General features: G+C 41.6%; 1 protein-coding gene across 41 annotated transcripts in view; it reads left to right on the top strand.

Annotated features, from left to right (window-relative positions):
* Positions 1-18,497, top strand: part of KCNMA1 (potassium calcium-activated channel subfamily M alpha 1) — an 873,358-nt gene that overhangs the window by 794,697 nt on the left and 60,164 nt on the right. For all 41 annotated transcript variants that reach the window (XM_075130775.1, XM_075130771.1, XM_075130770.1 and 38 more), the window contains 2 exons: positions 1,371-1,595; positions 4,765-4,957. In XM_075130775.1, coding sequence (XP_074986876.1) covers positions 1,371-1,595; positions 4,765-4,957 — 418 coding nt within the window. The remainder of the gene's footprint in view (positions 1-1,370; positions 1,596-4,764; positions 4,958-18,497) is intronic.

The following is an 18,497-nucleotide window of genomic DNA, read 5'->3' as shown; positions in this document are numbered from 1 at the left end:
TATCCAAAGTGACCACTCTCCTTACAATGTGTATGAAACACATTGGGGCGGAGGGTGAGAAAACCTGGATTTGTGCTGGAAATGGCCCACCTTGATTATCATGCACATTGTAAGGAGAGTGGTCACTTTGGATGGGCTATTACCAGCAGGAGAGTGAGTTGGGGGGGGGGGGGTGCGGAGGGTGAGAAAACCTGTCTTCTGCAGTTTCCACAGTATGCATCCGATGAAGTGAGCTGTAGCTCACGAAAGCTTATGCTCAAATAAATTGGTTAGTCTCTAAGGTGCCACAAGTACTCCTTTTCTTTTTGTGTTTGAGTTGTGGTTTGTTTCCCACACTCCCTCCATTTATACCCTCATTCTATAGTTGGGGACACATTATCCCGAACATCGTCACTTTATTCTTTTTCAGGTAGACCACTTTTTGCTTCTTAACTAGTTGTATTTTACAATTCACAACTATTCTTTTTACTCCTCGTACTGGAACATAAAGCTTTGCTGTGCTAAAGCAGTGCAGATTTGAATACCAAAGTTAAGCCATCCGTATCCCGAACAGGTCCCTTTGCACCAAAATGAGAGTGGCAGAAAGATACATTCTTCCATGCTTCTCATTAGGTTAGAACCTCCCTCATCTCCCCCTCCCCCTGTCTGCCTTTTCTCTTAGTTTTTAATCACTAGTTCACCATACAGTGTAGTGCCCTGAACTCTTTGAAATAAATCCATCATCAAATGCATGATGGGGGAAATTCAGCCCTCAGTTAAATCCAGAGTAAATCCTGAGTGACTCCAAGTAGTAGAGTGTTACAGGTTTATACCAACGTATTTGCCCAGAATTTGGTCATATATGTCTGCATTATACTGTCTGGGCTTGTCTACCCTTAAAATGCTACAGCAGCATAGCTGTAGTGTAAGCACTGTCTATGCCAATTGGAGAGGTTCTCTCGTTGGCGTAGGTAATCCACTTCTGTGAGCGGCAGTAGCTAGGTTGATGGAAGAATTCTTCCATTGACCTAGTGCTTTTTACATGGGGACTTAGGTAAGCTTAACTATGCCGCTCAGGGGTGTGGCATAGTTTACATTGGCATAGTACATCTTTGACCGATGTAGTTAAACCAACCTAATTTTCAAGTGTAGACCAGGCCTCTGCCTCTGAACTGCAAGCTTCTGGTGGCAAGGACCATGTCTCCCTCTGTCTATACAGCACTGACCACACTCCACGCTAAATAAATAATAAATATAATTATGAATTACTAATGTCATCCTGCTTCACTGTACATGAATGAAAGTACGTTTTTTTTTGGCTTTCGAATTCAGTTTATGATTTATGCTTCTTTTTGCTTTATCTCCCCCTTCCCTTATTGTTTTTCTTCCAGACCCGGAGTGAAGCAGCGATGACAGTTTTAAGTGGTCATGTGGTCGTTTGCATATTTGGGGATGCTAAGTCTGCATTGATTGGAGTAAGAAATCTAGTGATGCCATTACGAGCCAGCAACTTTCACTACCATGAACTCAAGCACATTGTGTTTGTGGGTTCACTTGAATATCTGAAAAGGGAATGGGAGACGCTGCATAACTTCCCCAAGGTTTCAATCTTGCCTGTAAGTCCAAAGCCAAAATATTCATACTTTTTTTTTTTTTTTACTGAAAGTCACCAACTGGACAGATTCATATTGACTTTAATCATAGGCTTTTACTTTTGTCTGTTTATAGGCCTCAGGACTTAGCCCTTCCCCTTTACTATATCTATGAAAACTGAGCCCTGAGAGACCTTATTAGAAGAAATTTGCAGCAGTGTTCAGTCCCTTGTCAAGGATGAATTTCAGCTGCTATCAAATGTATTAGCTGCGTTATCTATTGAACATTCACTCTAGTGCCCTGCGTGTAGCCTGTTCTGATGTTGTGATTTTTCTGACAGAATGACAGTACTTACTTATGACATTATTTATGCCTGAAAAACCTTTGAAAACAATTTTTATTATTTGTATGTCTATCTATAACTGTAAAAGCTTGATACATGCTGGCCTGCTAACTCTCTTGTATATAAGAGAATGATCATAGCATTTTCATTAAGAGCCCTTCCTTTTAAAAGGGTTCACAGTTTGGTTGTAAGCATTTACTAAACACAGTGGGTGAAATCCTGGTCCCTTTAATAATAATAATAGCAAAACAGCCATTGACTTCAGTGGTGTCAAGATTTCATCCTCTGAGTCCAAAATTCAAAGGGCCTGATTCTCCACTCTCTCATATCATCATTCACACTCGTGCAATGAGTGCAGAATGCTACCTCCAGTGTAAGTGAATGATTGATTCCAGTTTGGTATGGCTTTATACCCATGGGTGTAATTTACTTCACAAAGTACAAGCAGTGGAGGCTCAGGCCCTTGGTCAGATAGCAGAAGTGATGCTCTGTGCTTTACAAAAGTTCAGTAAAGCAAGCTTGGCTGTTCTATTGTTTCAGCTTTTGGAATTCTTTAATCCTTACTTACCAGAATAGAAAAGTAGAATAGAAGTTTAGCATTTCTTAGCATTTTTTTTAACTAACAAAAATGCAAAGCCCAGAAGCTCAGAGAGACCAGTGATAAATTTAGCCTAATGTGTGTAGGGATGACAGCATTTATTGAATGGAAGGGCAGCTTTGTCCAATATATGCTGCAGTTCGTGGTTACTCCAAAGCTAAGATTTGTTGTTAATCTTTGTTTCTGTTCTGCAATTGCTGTACAGTGACATGGCATAGTTCTGTATTTAGTGCCTCACAAATGGCTTCAAGATCAAATTTTTCCTGTGAAAGATTTTTTTGCCAGCCCTGCAAATTCAGCCTGACATCTGAAAGTCAAGCCTCTTACCAGTAATAAAGATTCAGCATCAGAACTTAGATGATAATATTCTTGATGATGTGTGAGAGAGCAGAATCCAGCTGTTGCTACAGACCTATCCAATGTGAAATGTTATTTTTGTTAACAAAATAAGGAGATATTGTAAGGTTTTGATCCTTAGATCAAAAGGCTCAAATTTGACTCCCTTGCACATATGCTTTATGATTCAGTTTTCAATTACGTGATTACACACTACTTTTTTTCTATGGGTCCACTGCCTCATTTAGTATGAAGGATGGACACACCTTGGGCAGAATTAACGTTGCAGGAAAACTTTAAATCTGGCATTTCCTAACTTTTGAGTGCCTGACTTTGCAACCTAAATAATGTTCTTTCAATGTAGGTGCGGGAGGGGAAGTATGTGGTATGAATAAAGGGCTGCAGCATTAGGCCCATGTTCTTGTGTGAAAGCTCAAATAGTTGGCTTTGTGCCTGAAACTAGTATAGACACAAATATTGAATTGGTTTTACTTTACAAGCTACCTGGAGTTGTGCACTGGGCTGTGCCTTGGGCTCTGCAAACTAGGGCACCATGCTTTCCACCAGGCTTAAAATTCAGTCATCTTGGTTCTCTTAGAAGACGCTGTGGCTATAATCTGCAGCAGGTTGCTGCTGATCAGCCTGCCTTGGAGAACCACCTCCCTTTGGGGGATGTTGGTGAGGGATTTGGGAGGAGATTTTCAAGGGCACAAACAGGAGTTGGGTTCCTAAGTCCTATTGATTTTGAATGGAGTTGGGGCTCCTAACTGCCCTTTGTTCCATTCAAAATCTTCTTTTTGAAAATGCTTCATTTTCAGCAGCTATCATTCTTCCTGATTGTTCGCCGTGAATGAACATGAGGTGAGGGGTTGGGGTCTTGTCACTCAGTGTTTAAGGAAGTTGGGGCTGGGCTCTGGATACCCAGGGACACAACTCAGACAAAGGGAATATTTAGTGTCTCCATCAGCATTAGGGTCTGTGAGTATGGGTCTGTGGAAGCTGACTGACTGAGCTGTCTCCAGCACACATATAAACCCACTATTTATTGCACAGGGTTCTGAGTACTGCCCCTGGTACCTAAACATAATATATTTTGCCTTAAATAGTCCATATCTTAAGTTTCAGAGTAAATATTGTCTTGTGTATAATATGTAGCAGGTTAAGTGTTGTATCTTGGTTGCCTTAGTTATGAAAAAAAAAACCCCCACTAACTACCACAACATTTCATTTTAAATACTGCATTCTCTGAAGGTAATTGTAGCTCCAGGAAATATTATATGAATTGTGCCCATTTACTTAACATCCTGTTTCTGTTTCAAAGGGTTTAATCACATAAGTTTAAATATCAGTGTGTTTTGTTGGTAGAGGCACCAAAAACATATACTGGAAAGGATTAACCTTTCTTGTGTATTGCTCCAGGTAGTAAGCATTTTAGAAAAATAGCTTCATCTTGATTGCAGTTAGAATGTGTAGGACACACAAGGCTTTCCTGTTTAAATTGTTATTTTTTTGCCCAAGACCTGTATGACCTGGTATTAGATAAACAGACATTTAGAACACACCCCTTGTTATGTTCAGAAAGCCAGAGGTTGCCACATGATAGTGACTTAAATCAAGACAATTTCAAGTCACAGATGAGATGCAGAATGCTGGCATTATTCCTATTTCTTGTTTGTTAGTAATAGCTTGACTGAGTATTGAGACTGAACCTAAAATGCTGCCATCAGCACCAACTACCCTTTAGATTAGCACACATCTCCTATTCCCTGGCACATAGTTAGACCAGCTTAATGTCAGAGCATAAAAAAGATACTTGTTAAATAATTTCCCAAAGCTCCTTCTCAATCTTTAATTTGTTTTTCTTTTTCCCCCCTCTCTCTCCTCCACCCTCTTTTTTTTTTTCACGATGCCGAAGGGTACGCCATTAAGTCGGGCTGATTTAAGGGCTGTCAACATCAACCTCTGCGACATGTGCGTTATCCTGTCAGCCAATCAGAATAATATTGATGATGCTTCGCTGCAGGACAAGGAATGCATCTTGGCGTCACTCAACATCAAATCTATGCAGTTTGATGACAGCATTGGGGTCTTGCAGGCTAATTCCCAAGGTAAGGACTGCCCTATAATACTTCTCTGCCATGCCTACAGGGGACAGGACCTGGCAGGAAGAATATCCCTCACTCAGTAATTCAAAGAACCTTACATCAGCTTGCTTGACAGTTAAACCTGCTGATTGGTATGATGGCTTTTAAAGGGACAGTCACATAGTTTCCCTGCTGTATCACAAAGGAAATCTGGAGCAGTTGGGAATGAATGAACCAAGATTTTAATTTTTAAATGTGTTGCTCTTTCCTTTTTTTCCCCTTTAATCGTTGATTGGTAAATCCACATGATTCTGTGTGTTCTAGTTACACCAAATAAAGTTGCATTTTTACACATGACATAGCCAGAGATGGCTTATCTTCACTCTGGATGCAAAGTGGCATGACGGTAAATGCTGGCCCACAGGTTTTTCGCTGTGTACGCCAGACGGCAGCCAAAAAATAGCCAAATGCCACGCAACAAAAAAGAAAAGGAAAAGAAAGATCATTTAAACAGAGGTTTCTTTACATTTTCTGTGCTTTCTTGCTCAAAAAGCCCCCCAGAATTAACTCAGAACTGATTTCTGCCCTTGGATTGGCAAGCACAGCTCCTATAAAGGCATGGAACAAATCCTACAGTCTTCACTGAAGTCTACAGGCCTGATTCATAAGTACCCCCAGGTCATTTTACACCAACTATGCTTGTAAGCAGCCCTAAGACACCCTATCTAATACCATCAGTGTAGATCCAGCCATCTTTAGTCCCTGCAGAAGTGCAGGCAAGAGTGGCCTCCGTTAAGCCTTTTAAAACGATGCAGTGTGTTATCCCTCCAGAACCAGCCCGACTGTACTGGCTGGGGCAGAAGGGTGGTGCTACGGCCCATGCTCTCCTTCCCTCCTGTAAGCATCAACCTTGTGCAGTATTTACCCTCGAGGTACACGAGAACTGAGATTAAGACTCGTTCGTGCATAGAGAGCGTGGCTGGAAGGAAGGCCTCTTGTGACCTCTCCTTGCTGCTCTGTACAGTTTAGCACAAAATCCGTACTTGGGTTGAACTGTCACTGAAGTTAATGCAGTTAAGCCTGAGCAAGGAATGCAGGATTAGGCCCTGTAGGAGTTCCCCTCAAGGGCCAAATGACAGAATGAAAACCTAAAGTGCATTGGTAAATGGATAGATTTAGAATCATAATCTCAAATGGTGGGATTGTGAATGCTGGCACAAGAACCACTTGCTCACCTCAAATATGATCAGCAGCAGTGGAGGGAGGAGTTCTGAATCAGATCCAAACCTTTGTAACTCCTTGTACATGGGCTAGCAAATATACCTTGTGTGAAAATGTAATTAGACTGTAGATCTCATTGCCACAGGATATCACAGAGGCCAAGAATTTAGCAAGATTCAGAGGGATTAGATATTTATATGGGTGACAAGCAGGGAGATAAAATTTCATGCTCCAGAGTTTATGCCAATCTCTAATTATTAGTCATTAGGATAAGACCTCCCTAGTGGGGCTGCCTGCGGTGGGGTTTTTTACACCTTCATCTGAAACATCTGCTGCTGGCAGGGATATTGGACTAGCAAAACCACGGGTGTGATCTGGTATGGCAGTTCCTTCCAGAAGGTGTGCAAATGGTAATGGAGGGGACCAGTGTTTGTTTTGATTTATTTGTTTGTTTGTTAATGGTCATAGAGCAGATAGTTTTCGCCCCAGTGATCTGGTCTCCTTCCGTAGGCTGGTGCAGAAGGGAACATTTTGGTTATAACAGATGGCCCTCCCCAACAATGTGCTGACCAGGAGCAAGCAGGGGAAATTTCTTCCCAGCCTTGTGCATGAGACTGGGGGTTCACAATCTGGGACTGAAAAGTGTGTGCCAGTTTAGAGCTATGATAAGCTTTCATTGAGTCTACCCTTTATTTGCTATGTGTATAAATCAGTCAGCATTCCCATAAAAAGTTCCCTGGATCACATAGCTCCTGAGTGGCAGGATCCAAAGGAACACAAAGTATCTGATCAGTCTGGTGCAGTCACAGACTCATAATGTCACATGACACCAAGACGGGAAAAGGATATCCAGAGGGAGAATCTGGGCAAGAGGGGCCAGATAAACTAGGAAAAACAATGTTCACCAAAGGCAAATCAACTGAGGATAGCTGCAGAGGAGAAATCAAACAGCCACAGCTTTCTCAAATTTCCATCACTGCAAGCACAACCAACTTCCAATCAGTTAAAAACATCACAGTAACTCACTGCCACTCACAGTGCCAGCTGTCCAGAAATAATCCATGCCACCCAGTGAAAACAGTAGAAAAGTGGCATACCAGTAACATGGAATAAAGGACTATGCCCTGCCAAGAATTCCTTGCAGGCAGTAGAAGACTACAAAGGTCCAAGGACCCCAAACATCACCGTTACCCAGCCTTTATCATTCTACAGCCCTTTAAACTTGTCCATGAATCCGTCATTACCAACATCTGAGCATGACGCTGCCATTGTAGCATTACTTTTCAGGATCTGGGGCTGTCGGGGAAGGCTTGCTTTCCTATCCCACTAAATGTTTGGGTTTTTTTTCATTTGTGGCTCATAGAGATTATTTGGACATGTGGAAGCTCCATTTTTAAAATCAGGCCTCCTCTCTGTTTGCACCCTCAATCTAAATACTTGTGTTTCATGCATGTCAACTTAGCTCCATGTTGGTGTGCTTATTGTGCTTATGTGTATATTATTACATAAGCTAAGCAAGCTCACATCCTTATCCTTCTCTAATCATGCTTGGGTTTGTTTTATTTTTATTTTAAATTCTATCTCCCTCCCTGCTGTAAGAGACCCCCTCCGTTTTGGCTAGCCCTATTTAGGATGGCTAAAGAGCAGAAGCCTCCCCCTTGTGCCCCAGCACTGAGGTTAGCAACAATCCCAGTCCTTGTATTCTTTGCATGGAAAAACTCTGCCAATGCAGAGAGGAATTTTCCCTCCCAGCAGCATACAGGGACTGCAAAAGCCCCAAATAAGGGGATACAAAGTTGGCTTTTGCAGAAGAGAATTTCAGCCGCAGTGCCATGACCACGAGTCAAAACTGGTTGAGTGGGGTCACAGTCTAACCCTCATTGGCACCATTTGGTGGAGGAGGAGTGGATTGTGCTACCTTTTATAAAAGGCTTGGGGGAGTCCCCAGTGCCCCTGGACACATTCTTCAGGCAAAGATCAATGTGCATTTTAAACATGTGGAGGGTTATACAACCTTTTCATGGAAGCAGACATTTCCATGTCTGCTGACTGCAGAATTTGGCCAATGGCTTATTCCACTGGCAACAATATTTTAGGAAGGGTGGAAGGGGGTATTTTAAAAGCAAACTACTGGGTTGGAAAACAGTTACCGTCTCAGTGGGTTGCACCATTTACGTATCTACAACTTCTGAATTGGTTACATTGCTTTCAACACAGGAGGTTTTCTTGAAAGATCTTGAATACTATGGCTAGGTTGTCAGACACAATTAGATCAATAGGTGGCATAAACTTTGCAGGCAATTGTATCCAATGTGACATTTTGTCTATGAGATGCAGTTTTAATGTAGAGTAGGCACAACTATGGTGACAATTATATGAAGCAGGTGATCTAGCTTCTGCTGGTCAGCAAATAGCATAACAGAACCACTTTGCGGCTCCTTGTTGGCAACAAAGTGCCTTTATTTACAGTGAGTTGTCACTAGCTTTGCTTAAACATTTGTGTATTATTTATCACACTCATTTATCCAGGAAAACATTTCAATTCACATCAGCCTGTACAATCTCTCACCATTGCCAAACTGGGCTTTTCTAGTTCTGAATATATGGTGTTTGAATTCCTACCCAAATAAAGATGGCCTTTGATACGGTATTGAAGAGGGAAGAGAAAGCTGCATATGGATTAGGCTTCCCAATTTTTGACCAGGGAATTTACTTCTTAGTTTTTTCAATGCTCTTTAAATAGCATCTGGGGGGTTGCCATGTAATCAGTACAATTCTGTGGTTAATGGTAAGTGCAATCTCACATGCAAAGATGATGTATAATTTATGCTTGTCCCATCTAAAAAGAAAACAATGTAGCAATAATTTCATTGATAGGTTTTTCTATGAGCAAGGAATGCCACCCGTTTGTTCATGTGAGGTTTTCCCACCACCTCTGACCCCTATCTCTCCCCCTTCACACACGACCTTTTCTTTTTAAGTATTTGGCCTCCCGGAGATTTATTGGAGCAAATATGTTCTGTCTAGGGTGAAGGAGCTTTTGTGACCTAGAAAGAGAACTGAATGTGGTATGCATGTATCTATCATGTCTTCAGTACATTATTTAAGACATATTTGTATGCAAATACTGCTCAAGTTTAGTGTGGTGTGAATGCTGAGGTACCCACTACCATTTTTCTGACAGCAGGTGTCACTAGAATAAATGTTCATGAGTGGACTTCTGATTTTTTCTTTAATTGACAAAGCTTACAGTTAAATGTTCCCAGGCTTTGAATGTAACCAGGAAGTCTTTAAACAGCGGGACTAAAAAAATCAGCTTAAAAAGGGGGCAGAGGATATTTAATAATTGTTTGTGCATGTAACATGTATAAATAAATGTAAACACACACTCTGTAATCTAAATATTATATATGTGATGGTCCTTGGTCCTAAAATTCAGTTCTGGACTCAGGCACAAACTTCCCAAAGTTTCTGGGTATTTTGGATCCAGAGTTTATATTTGGGCTTAACTTTTGTAGCACCATCGATAATTAAGGTTGCCCAACTCTTCTCATTACAAAGACCCTGTTCTGAGCTGCTTATAAATTTGACAAACTTTAATCATTTGGGCAGAAATTACCAGTGCCAGGTGTCTGCCTGAGGCTGAACTGCTTTGGAAAGTTTCAGCGAAAACTATTTAACTGCTTCTGAGAACAAGGTGAGGGAAAACATATGCTGATGACATTTTCTCTGAGCTCTAGCACCTTCATGCTTTGAAGCAAGAATATAAAAATTGGTAGGGCATGGATGTGTGCTGATCTTGTGAAAATCTGCCCAAATTTGGCCAAGTTATAAGCCTTTTAGAACTGGCAGTTTACACATGCTCAATAGAGACTTCTTAGAGTTTAGCAGCTAAAATATCCAAAGATTCCATCCTGACTGAGCATGCTGCAACCCTTCACAGTTCCTACGTGTGCTACGCTCACTGAAGATTCCATCTTCACTGCCAGACTGCACATGTGCTATCCCCACAGAGTGACTGAGCATGCTCAATTCCCTTCACCCCTCCTATGTGTGACAGCACTGCATATGCACCATACCCACACATCGACTGAGTACCCTTCAAATCAAGTACCCTCTTGGCCAAGCCAGGCTTCTCCTATAATCACTGCTTCTGGTTGCTTGGGACAGGGGTGCTGGGAGCCTGTTTCTCCTGTGGTCTCAATTTCTGGGTGCACCCCCACAAAGAGGCCTATGAAACAGGTGTTGCAGAGCCAGCTACAATAGCCCTGTGCCAGCCAGGGATTCCCCCACAGTGAGACAGCTCCTGAACTAGCTACTATTTAAGCCAACATTACAGTCACCCTTCAATGCTCTTTAAAATGCTGAGGTGCATTCAACTAAACCAAAGGCAGACCACATAAGACCTGTCTTTTTATAAATGGGGCTTCAGCTACAAAGGGATTATATGTTTTATATACATCCAGAAGTGAAAGTAAGCCGGTATGCCCCGGTACGGTGTACCGGTAAGAGCCGGTGCGCCGTACCCGGACCGGCTTTCCCAGAGGGCAATTTAAAGCCCTGGGGTAGCGGCGGCGAGGATTTAAAGGGCCCTGAAGCTCCAGCCGCTGCTACCCCCCCCGGGGCCCTTTAAATCCCGGCCTGAGCCCTGCTACCCGAGGCCTGGGGTAGCGGCGGCGGGGCTCTGACAGGGATTTAAAGGGACCTGGAGCTCCAGCCGCCGCTACCACCCCGGCCCTTTAAATCGCCGCCGGAGCCCTGCTGCCGAAGCCCTGGGCCCTTTAAATCCCCGATGGAGCCCGACCACCGTCACCCCAGGGCTCGGGCAGCAGGGCTCAGGTGGGGATTTAAAGGGCTCAGGGCTCCAGTAGCTGCTACCACAGCGGAGCCCCGGGCCCTTTAAAGCTCTGCCAGAGCCCAGAGCCGCGGTGGCAGCCGGGAGTCCCCAGGGCTCCTCAGTGTTTTAAAGGGCCTGTGGCTCCGCTGTGGCAGCGGCAGCTGGAGCCCTGGGCCCTTTAAATTGCTCCCGAGCCCTGGGGCTCCCAGTTGCCTCTGCAGCTGGTAGCTCGGGGGTGATTTAAAAGGCCCCGGGCTCCCAGCTGCCACTACCGCAGCTGGAGCCCTGGCTCTTTAAATCAAGATTTAAAGGGCCCGGGGATTTAAGGCCTCTTCCGATTGAGGCCATGCCCCCTGCTCAGGACTCCGGCATACCGGTAAGTCCTCTAACTTACTTTCACCCCTGTATACATCTTATCTGAAGCCTCATGTATCCAATAAAGCTCTATGTGACCTGTTTGGTTTAGCTAAATGGCATTCTAATGTATGCTACAATTTGCATTGCAAAGGTTCAAGTGATTCCTATGGATACTTGCACACGTATTTAGTGTCATTTTTCCATAGCAGCTTATCTAAGAATGTGGTGGTTCTCCATCACTTAAAGTCTTCAAGCTAGATCTTTGTTTTTTGCAGGGAGAAAGAGGGGTTATAAATAGATGGTTTCAGTAGAGGCCATGAAGGCCTGCTCAGGTAATTGAAGATTCCATTCTTCCCCTGATTCAGTGCTTAATTTGTGTCAGGGCTTGACAGACCGGAGCCCCAGCACCTCTAGGCTCGGCAATTCATAGCCCTGGCACCTCTAGGCTTGCTGCATCAGTTATGAATGTAAAAAAATTGTTTGAACCATGGCACCTAATTGATTGAGCTCCGGCACCTCTTTCATTAGAAATGAAGCACTGCTCTGATTTGCCTGACTGGTCCTTGTCTGCCTCCTTAAAGAGTCTGACCACATGCCATTGGGCTTCCCCTGTGGTTTGAGTTCCTAGTGTGCTTATTTCAGTGTTCTTTTGCCCAGTTCTCACTGCTATAGATGCTGGGGCAATGTAGCCCACTTGTGTATATTGGTTTTTATTGCAGGACTACCCTCAAAAACCAAAGATGTTTGTGAGCTTCCTAGGACTTCCTCTTAAACAGAGGCAGACTGAAATTCATCATTCCCACGAAGGGTTTGGTCCATCTCAGAGATGGTCTTTTGAACTCTGAGGGGGGGAAGAAGCGGGTAAGATAATGGAGATCATCTCCCCGCTCGCTTCTTCCTCCTCTCCTCTGTGTAACAGCTGTGAAAGTGCAATTGACTGCTGCTGTATATTGGCCCATCACTTTGATATTTAGGGCTCTAGCCAATTTTGGGCTGCTGCATACTTATCCTCCTACTTATCTTCCTGTGACATTGAGTGCTCTAAATCTGGCTTTACCAGATTGCATGCTCCTTCTGAGCAACTGAAAGATTGTTCTTTGCTTTTCCTTGTACCCAGTGCAGCATTTTAAATTGCCATTTCCTCAGTGAGGCGAGTAAGTGATCTCCAAGCCCTGTTTGTAGATTTGTCTCCTAGGTTATTTCACAAAGCTAATATTGTGCTACACCCAGATCCTAAATCCCGAATGTGCTATTGGATTTACAGCTAATCCAGTCTACATCATTGCCAGTTTTCCTCTAAGCCTCACATTATGCCAGAGGAGGCTACACTGCATTGTATGACTGTCAAAGATGCCCTCCCCTACTATTTGAATATCCTTTTAAGAAATCACCATGGCTGTTTCTGGCTCTTTAGGAAAAGCCCAAGGGAAAAGTGATCTCTGGTTATCCACATGCTAATCCAAATGGCCCAGAAATGTTCCAGATGGCCCAAAATCTAAATGCAAACCTGTTATAAATGAGCCCAAATGCCAAGGCCAGGAGGGCTTAAAGTATATCCCACTAGAGGAGCAGCTGCCTCTATGGCTTCCTTTCAAAATGTCTCAATTGCTAAAATGAATAAAACTATGAGTTCAATCCACACGTTTAGAAAGCATTATTCTCTCAGCACACAAACTCATCCTATGCCTGATTTGGGGCAGCAGTGGCCATCATTATCTGACTAACTCCTCCTGTTGGCTGCTTGCTAGTCTCCATAAATGGAGCTATGCAGAGGTACTTCCATGATGGAGAAAGAAGTTCCTCATATATATTGCTTTCGAAGATCCCTGCTGACTCTCTCTCCATCCTCCTTTATTCACAGTGTCTTTATTTTATAGATAAATATTTTGTAGAAAAGACCATGAAAAATTTGATGCATGATGAATGTGCATGCACCCCAAATAATCATACTGCTTCCAAACCTCCAGGGTGCAAGTGTGGATCTGCATTGGCAATGTATTGCAATAACTTCAGTAACTCTTGTTTCTCCTCCCTCTGTTCCCCACTCTTCCCCCCTCCCCCCAGGAATATTTATCAAGTGCTCCCACACAGCATTTCACTTTCACAATATTTTCCTTTTGAAATTTCACATGTTGGGAATTTCACTTGTTGTTTTACCCACCAGACAAACCAAGCTCAACACAAAATATTTGTCTTCGGTTGTAACTAAAACTGTTATTTTGCTTCCTTCCCAAAAACCAGGAAGACAATTATACTTAACTGTTTAGAGATTTATAAATGCCTCTGGGTAGTAATTTTAGATACTTGGCCCAATGATTTTCTTTTATTGGTTAATGATTTAGGTCTTATTTTGACTCCTATATAATAAGAGCAGCACATTTCATTAAAACCGCTTTCTAAACAATAAAGAAAAGCCATCTTATGGCTCCAAGCAGGTCTAAAGTACTGAAGGGAAGGCTGTACAATAGCATTTCTTCCATGGATATTACAAGACAGATAACTGTAGCAGTGCAGATGTATTTCAGCATAGCAATCATTGCAGCTGTTTTCTGAATGACTTCAACTTATGAGAATTTTCCCTAGTAACAGTATTTCACCACATGAGAGATCTTTGTAAGGCCATTTATAATCCTGGTAATGGATCTTCAAACAAAAAAAAATCAAGGGAAAAAAAATAAAGTAAAGAGGAGGGAACTCCTGAGTAATATGTTTCTCATTCATCATGGAAAGGGTCTTGGGGGGAAAATCATATGAAATCAAGTAAATATATTCAAAAAGTTTGCACACGCTTTACAATGTAGCAGATTACACAGGTTAAAATAACTTTGAATAGGAAAAGCTTACGGTTTTGATCTAGTTCTTTTTGAAGTTAGTGCTGTTTTCACCATCAATTTCCATGGAAGCAGGAACAGGATCTGATTGAGAGGACAGAAATACACCTTGGAGTTGTTTGTTAGTCACTGAGTTAGATTTCATTAGATTTGTTTCACAATGAGAAGATACAGTAGTTGTAAAATGACTGCACCCTTCTGGAGCCCAATCTTGCACCCTGTATGCAGGAAAAGTCCCATTAAAACGAACATCAGGTTTAAGTTATATCCCATTGGTAATTAGTGTTGTCTTTTTTCTACTTCACATCAATGATTGTTGATCTTTTTTTATCCCAGAATTGTTAAATGAAAATCATCTACGCTATTACCAGGATAAGTATTAGAAGTGAGAAAATATCTTTACTTATCCCTTCAATGTTGTCTAAAAATACTTGGTCAGTAAAGGTTCTCTCTCAGTTCCAAGCATTGCAATGGTGAATATGTAACACTTGCATGCAATGTTGAATTGCAATATGTTGGATATGTTTCTAACAAGTTCAAAAAAGGAAGTGGTTGGGAATTAATTGTATCATCAATATTTATAGAAGATGCTTTTTGCTGCATGTTGAATATTACTACTTTCTTGTATTGTGTCTTAGTTTAATGTTGTGAAGTACAGAATAGTCAAACACATAAGACAAACACAAGACATTCTTCAGAATCCATAACATTGATAATCAGCATATCAGGTTTGCCATGAGAACTTTGTATATAACAACCAAATTCCATTCCCCACACAAAGCAAGGGGGACCTGCGCAACTAATCGGGGAATGGAATTTCCCTCTTAACCAATAGCCAGTGTATACAGCAGCAGAATTTTATCTATAATAGAAGCTGCAGCCCTCTATGGACCTTGCTTGTTCACGTATCCACCAGCCATATCCACTCACCAGCATGCCCCAAAGACAGACATACCCACCTTATGGTGCTCTGCAGAGAGCAACTATGAAGCAGAGCAAGTGCTTCAGGGCATGCAGGAATGTGGATTAACTCTAGATAGCCTCTCTGTGGCTTCCACATACAATCAAAGGTGAAAGGTTAAAAAAAAACCCCTGAGAACATGACATCTGATCAGCCCTGAGAATCTATTTTTAAATACCTGGGTTTCAGTGCTAATAAAGCAATTTATTACTCAATTGCAAAAATGAGAAAAAGGCATCTCTGGCCAGTTTTCAAAATAATTCTATAATTTTTGCCAGGGATTGCTGGATACAGCTGGTTCTTATAATGTCTGTTGAGTAGAATCTGCAGTAATAAACATGATGAAGTTAGTGTGAAAGTTCATGATATAAAAAGATCAATGATGTTTATTTTGCAGAAGTACCGTAAACCACTGGCTACAAATCTGATCCATCCTAAACCTAGAATTGACCTTTACTTTGGGGTGAGGGAAATGGTTACTCGTAGAAGGGCTTGCGATTTCCTACTGGGCAAAGTTATTTTAATTTCTAAGACTTTAGATATCTATCATCCTTTCCTATGTCTAATAACAATAGAAATGTGGATAAGGGGTGTGCATAAATGAATGTCTCTTTTGGATGGCACATATACTAATACATCTGAAACGTAACAGTGGAATATTCAAAAGTGCTCATCTCTAGCCCAACTATGTTCCCATTCAAGCCAACGGGAGTTGTACCATTGACTTCAGTGGGAGAAGAGGTAGGCCAAAGCTGAACACTTCTGAATCTCACATTAAAATGTCAACTATTTATTATGTATTCAGATTTATACCACATTATAGAAAAGTGCACTTATCCCAGGTAGATGGAATATTAAAAACAAATGAGTAAAGTAGCCAAACACAAATTCTTGGGATCAATTTTCAAAAGGGCCTAAGTGAGTTCGGAACCTCAGTCCCATTTTCAAAAGTGACTTAAGCACTTAAGAGCTTGGTCTCATTGAAAGTCATAATGCTCAAGTCTCTTGAAAAATGGGAATTAGGCTCCTAAATCACTCAGATCATTTGGAAAATTATATCCATAACCAAAACCAGAATGCCCCTATAGCCTTACTAGCAAAAATGCTAGGATCACACATGAACGATGCTAGGAGCTTTAATTCGAGGATCACGCCTAGTTAAGAACACTCTTGGATTGCATCTTTCATGGGTGATCCTGGAACTTTTACTGTCATGGATGTCTTCCCTTTTCCTTAAGGTATCCCAAAACACTCCGATAGGGATCTCCTGCTGAGTTTACTGATTAATCCCGCACTGGCCAGCTGAACTTGGGCAGAGGTTGGGTTTTTTTCAATAGTCAATTTGCAGTTCTTTTTTGCAATAAACATACCAAAAGTCGTGAGCTGGGCATCCTCAGTGAAATAAAATGTTAGGGATGCTCAAAATTTCTCAGCACCTGCCCCACTTCAGCACTTTGCTCACATATAATACTATTCAGGTTCCAGGTCTTCTAAATAGCAATAAAATAACAGAGCATTAACTGCCTACAAGACAAATGTAAAAATAAGCCCAGACAGTTTTGGCTTCATCCTTATTCTAGATGTTGGGTTGGTTGGCTATTATAATTTTATTTATTTATAGTAGAGACTACAGCTGGGATCAGGGCCTCATTGTGCTAGGCACTGTACACACACACACACATAGTACAGCCCTGAAGCATTTACAGTCTAAGGCCCCGGTCCTACCAAGACTTAAGTGTGTAAGTACATTGACTTCAGTGGAACTAGTCAAATGTGTGCAAGTCTTTGCAAGATTTGGGGCCTAAACAGATAAGACAGACAAAGGGTGGAAGGAGGCAATACATTCAGCCGGGCTAACTTCTTGCTTTATACCCATTATAGCCATTTTCTTTTTTCAAACAGAATGTCCTGGTCCTCCAGCCTTTACAAGAAACCCCAGGGAGGAGGGAAGTTTCCACCCAGGACCCTTATCCCTTCTTTGTACTTTCCCCGCAGCTTGCACGCTAGTATACTGGGTAGATTCTCTGGTGCCTGAACTCAGGTACCCTGAGCACTTTCATGCCTTCTGCAAATATCTCCTTGGAGAGCGAGGGGGAAAAAAACATAGGTCAGGAAGTTTTCGGTCCTGCTGCTGTGTTGGGAGAAGGAGGGAGGGATATGTTATATGGACCCCCTTTCATTGCCTGTATTTGAGGGATGCAGCTAAATCCTGGCCCAAATGCCTTCTAAGTTTCACAGCCACTACATCTCTCCCCCTAGCTTCAGACTCCTCCTCCTGGGTCTATAGGAAGATAAAACTGGACAAAGGAAGGAAACAACATGGTACATCAGATGCGATTTCACACTTAAACTATAAATGCGACTAATAGTCCCAGGACCATTATAAATCCACTGTGCCTCATTTCCAATTATTATTTTTTGTTCAAAGTCTCCAAAGCAAGCCCCATATTATGCAGCGATAGGTGTGTCTGCGTGCTTGCGCAGGCGCATTACTGATGCTGAGAAATAAAAAAGTGAACATAAAAACCTCTCTTTTTATGAGCATTAATTATACACCAGGCAAGGAAGCAATTGCCTCTATGTTATGAAATATTAAATCAAAATGCTTCCTGCTCCCAGATGTCCTAGAGATAAATACAGCAGTATTTTGAAGCCCCACTTGGAGCTGTTTTGCCTGCAAATTTATAGTTTTGTGTCCATTTTCAGAAAACCCTGTTTTATGTGAAGTATAGCACTCTTGGTAGTTTTTAAGGAGCGAACTCCTCTGGAGTTGCCTATGTAGGCAACAACTCTTATGTAGATTGCACACAAGGGATCTGAAGTTGTAAGTCTCCTTTAAGATGACAAATGGGTTGAAAGTGTTATTGTCTTTGATTGCATGCTTTACATCATCTGTATGTAGGAATAAGAGGGCTATACTTTATCTTTAGCCATTTTATAAATATTTAAGTCCTTATAGTTGCCTAAAGATATTAAAGCATATTTTAGAGTAGCTGGAATATAAATATTATATATAGCACAAGATACCAAAGTAGTTTAATGAATTCATAATTTTCTGTTCACTTTTATTGGAATGTGTTTTATGTTCTAAAAGTTCCATTTAAAGAATAAGATACCATTCTGCTCCTGGACAACATATGAACTAACAGTAATTGTCATCGTGGCTGCTTTAAATGAAGATTATGAGGCTTCAATTAGCAGGAAGAAAGGGAGTATTGGCATTAGGGTGTATTTGCTTTCCCCATATTTCAACAAAAAATAAATATATTTTTTGAATAAACAATTTTGTAGTTTAAATTTTAAATAGTTTCAAAACTGGAAGTTTTGTATTAGGTAGTTTGTTTGCACTGTCCCTAT

This window comes from Caretta caretta, chromosome 7 (assembly GCF_965140235.1).
Source record: "Caretta caretta isolate rCarCar2 chromosome 7, rCarCar1.hap1, whole genome shotgun sequence".
Taxonomy (NCBI): domain Eukaryota; kingdom Metazoa; phylum Chordata; order Testudines; family Cheloniidae; genus Caretta; species Caretta caretta.
The sequence above is the reverse complement of the archived record's forward strand: the minus strand, read 5'-3'. Positions and strand labels throughout refer to the sequence as shown.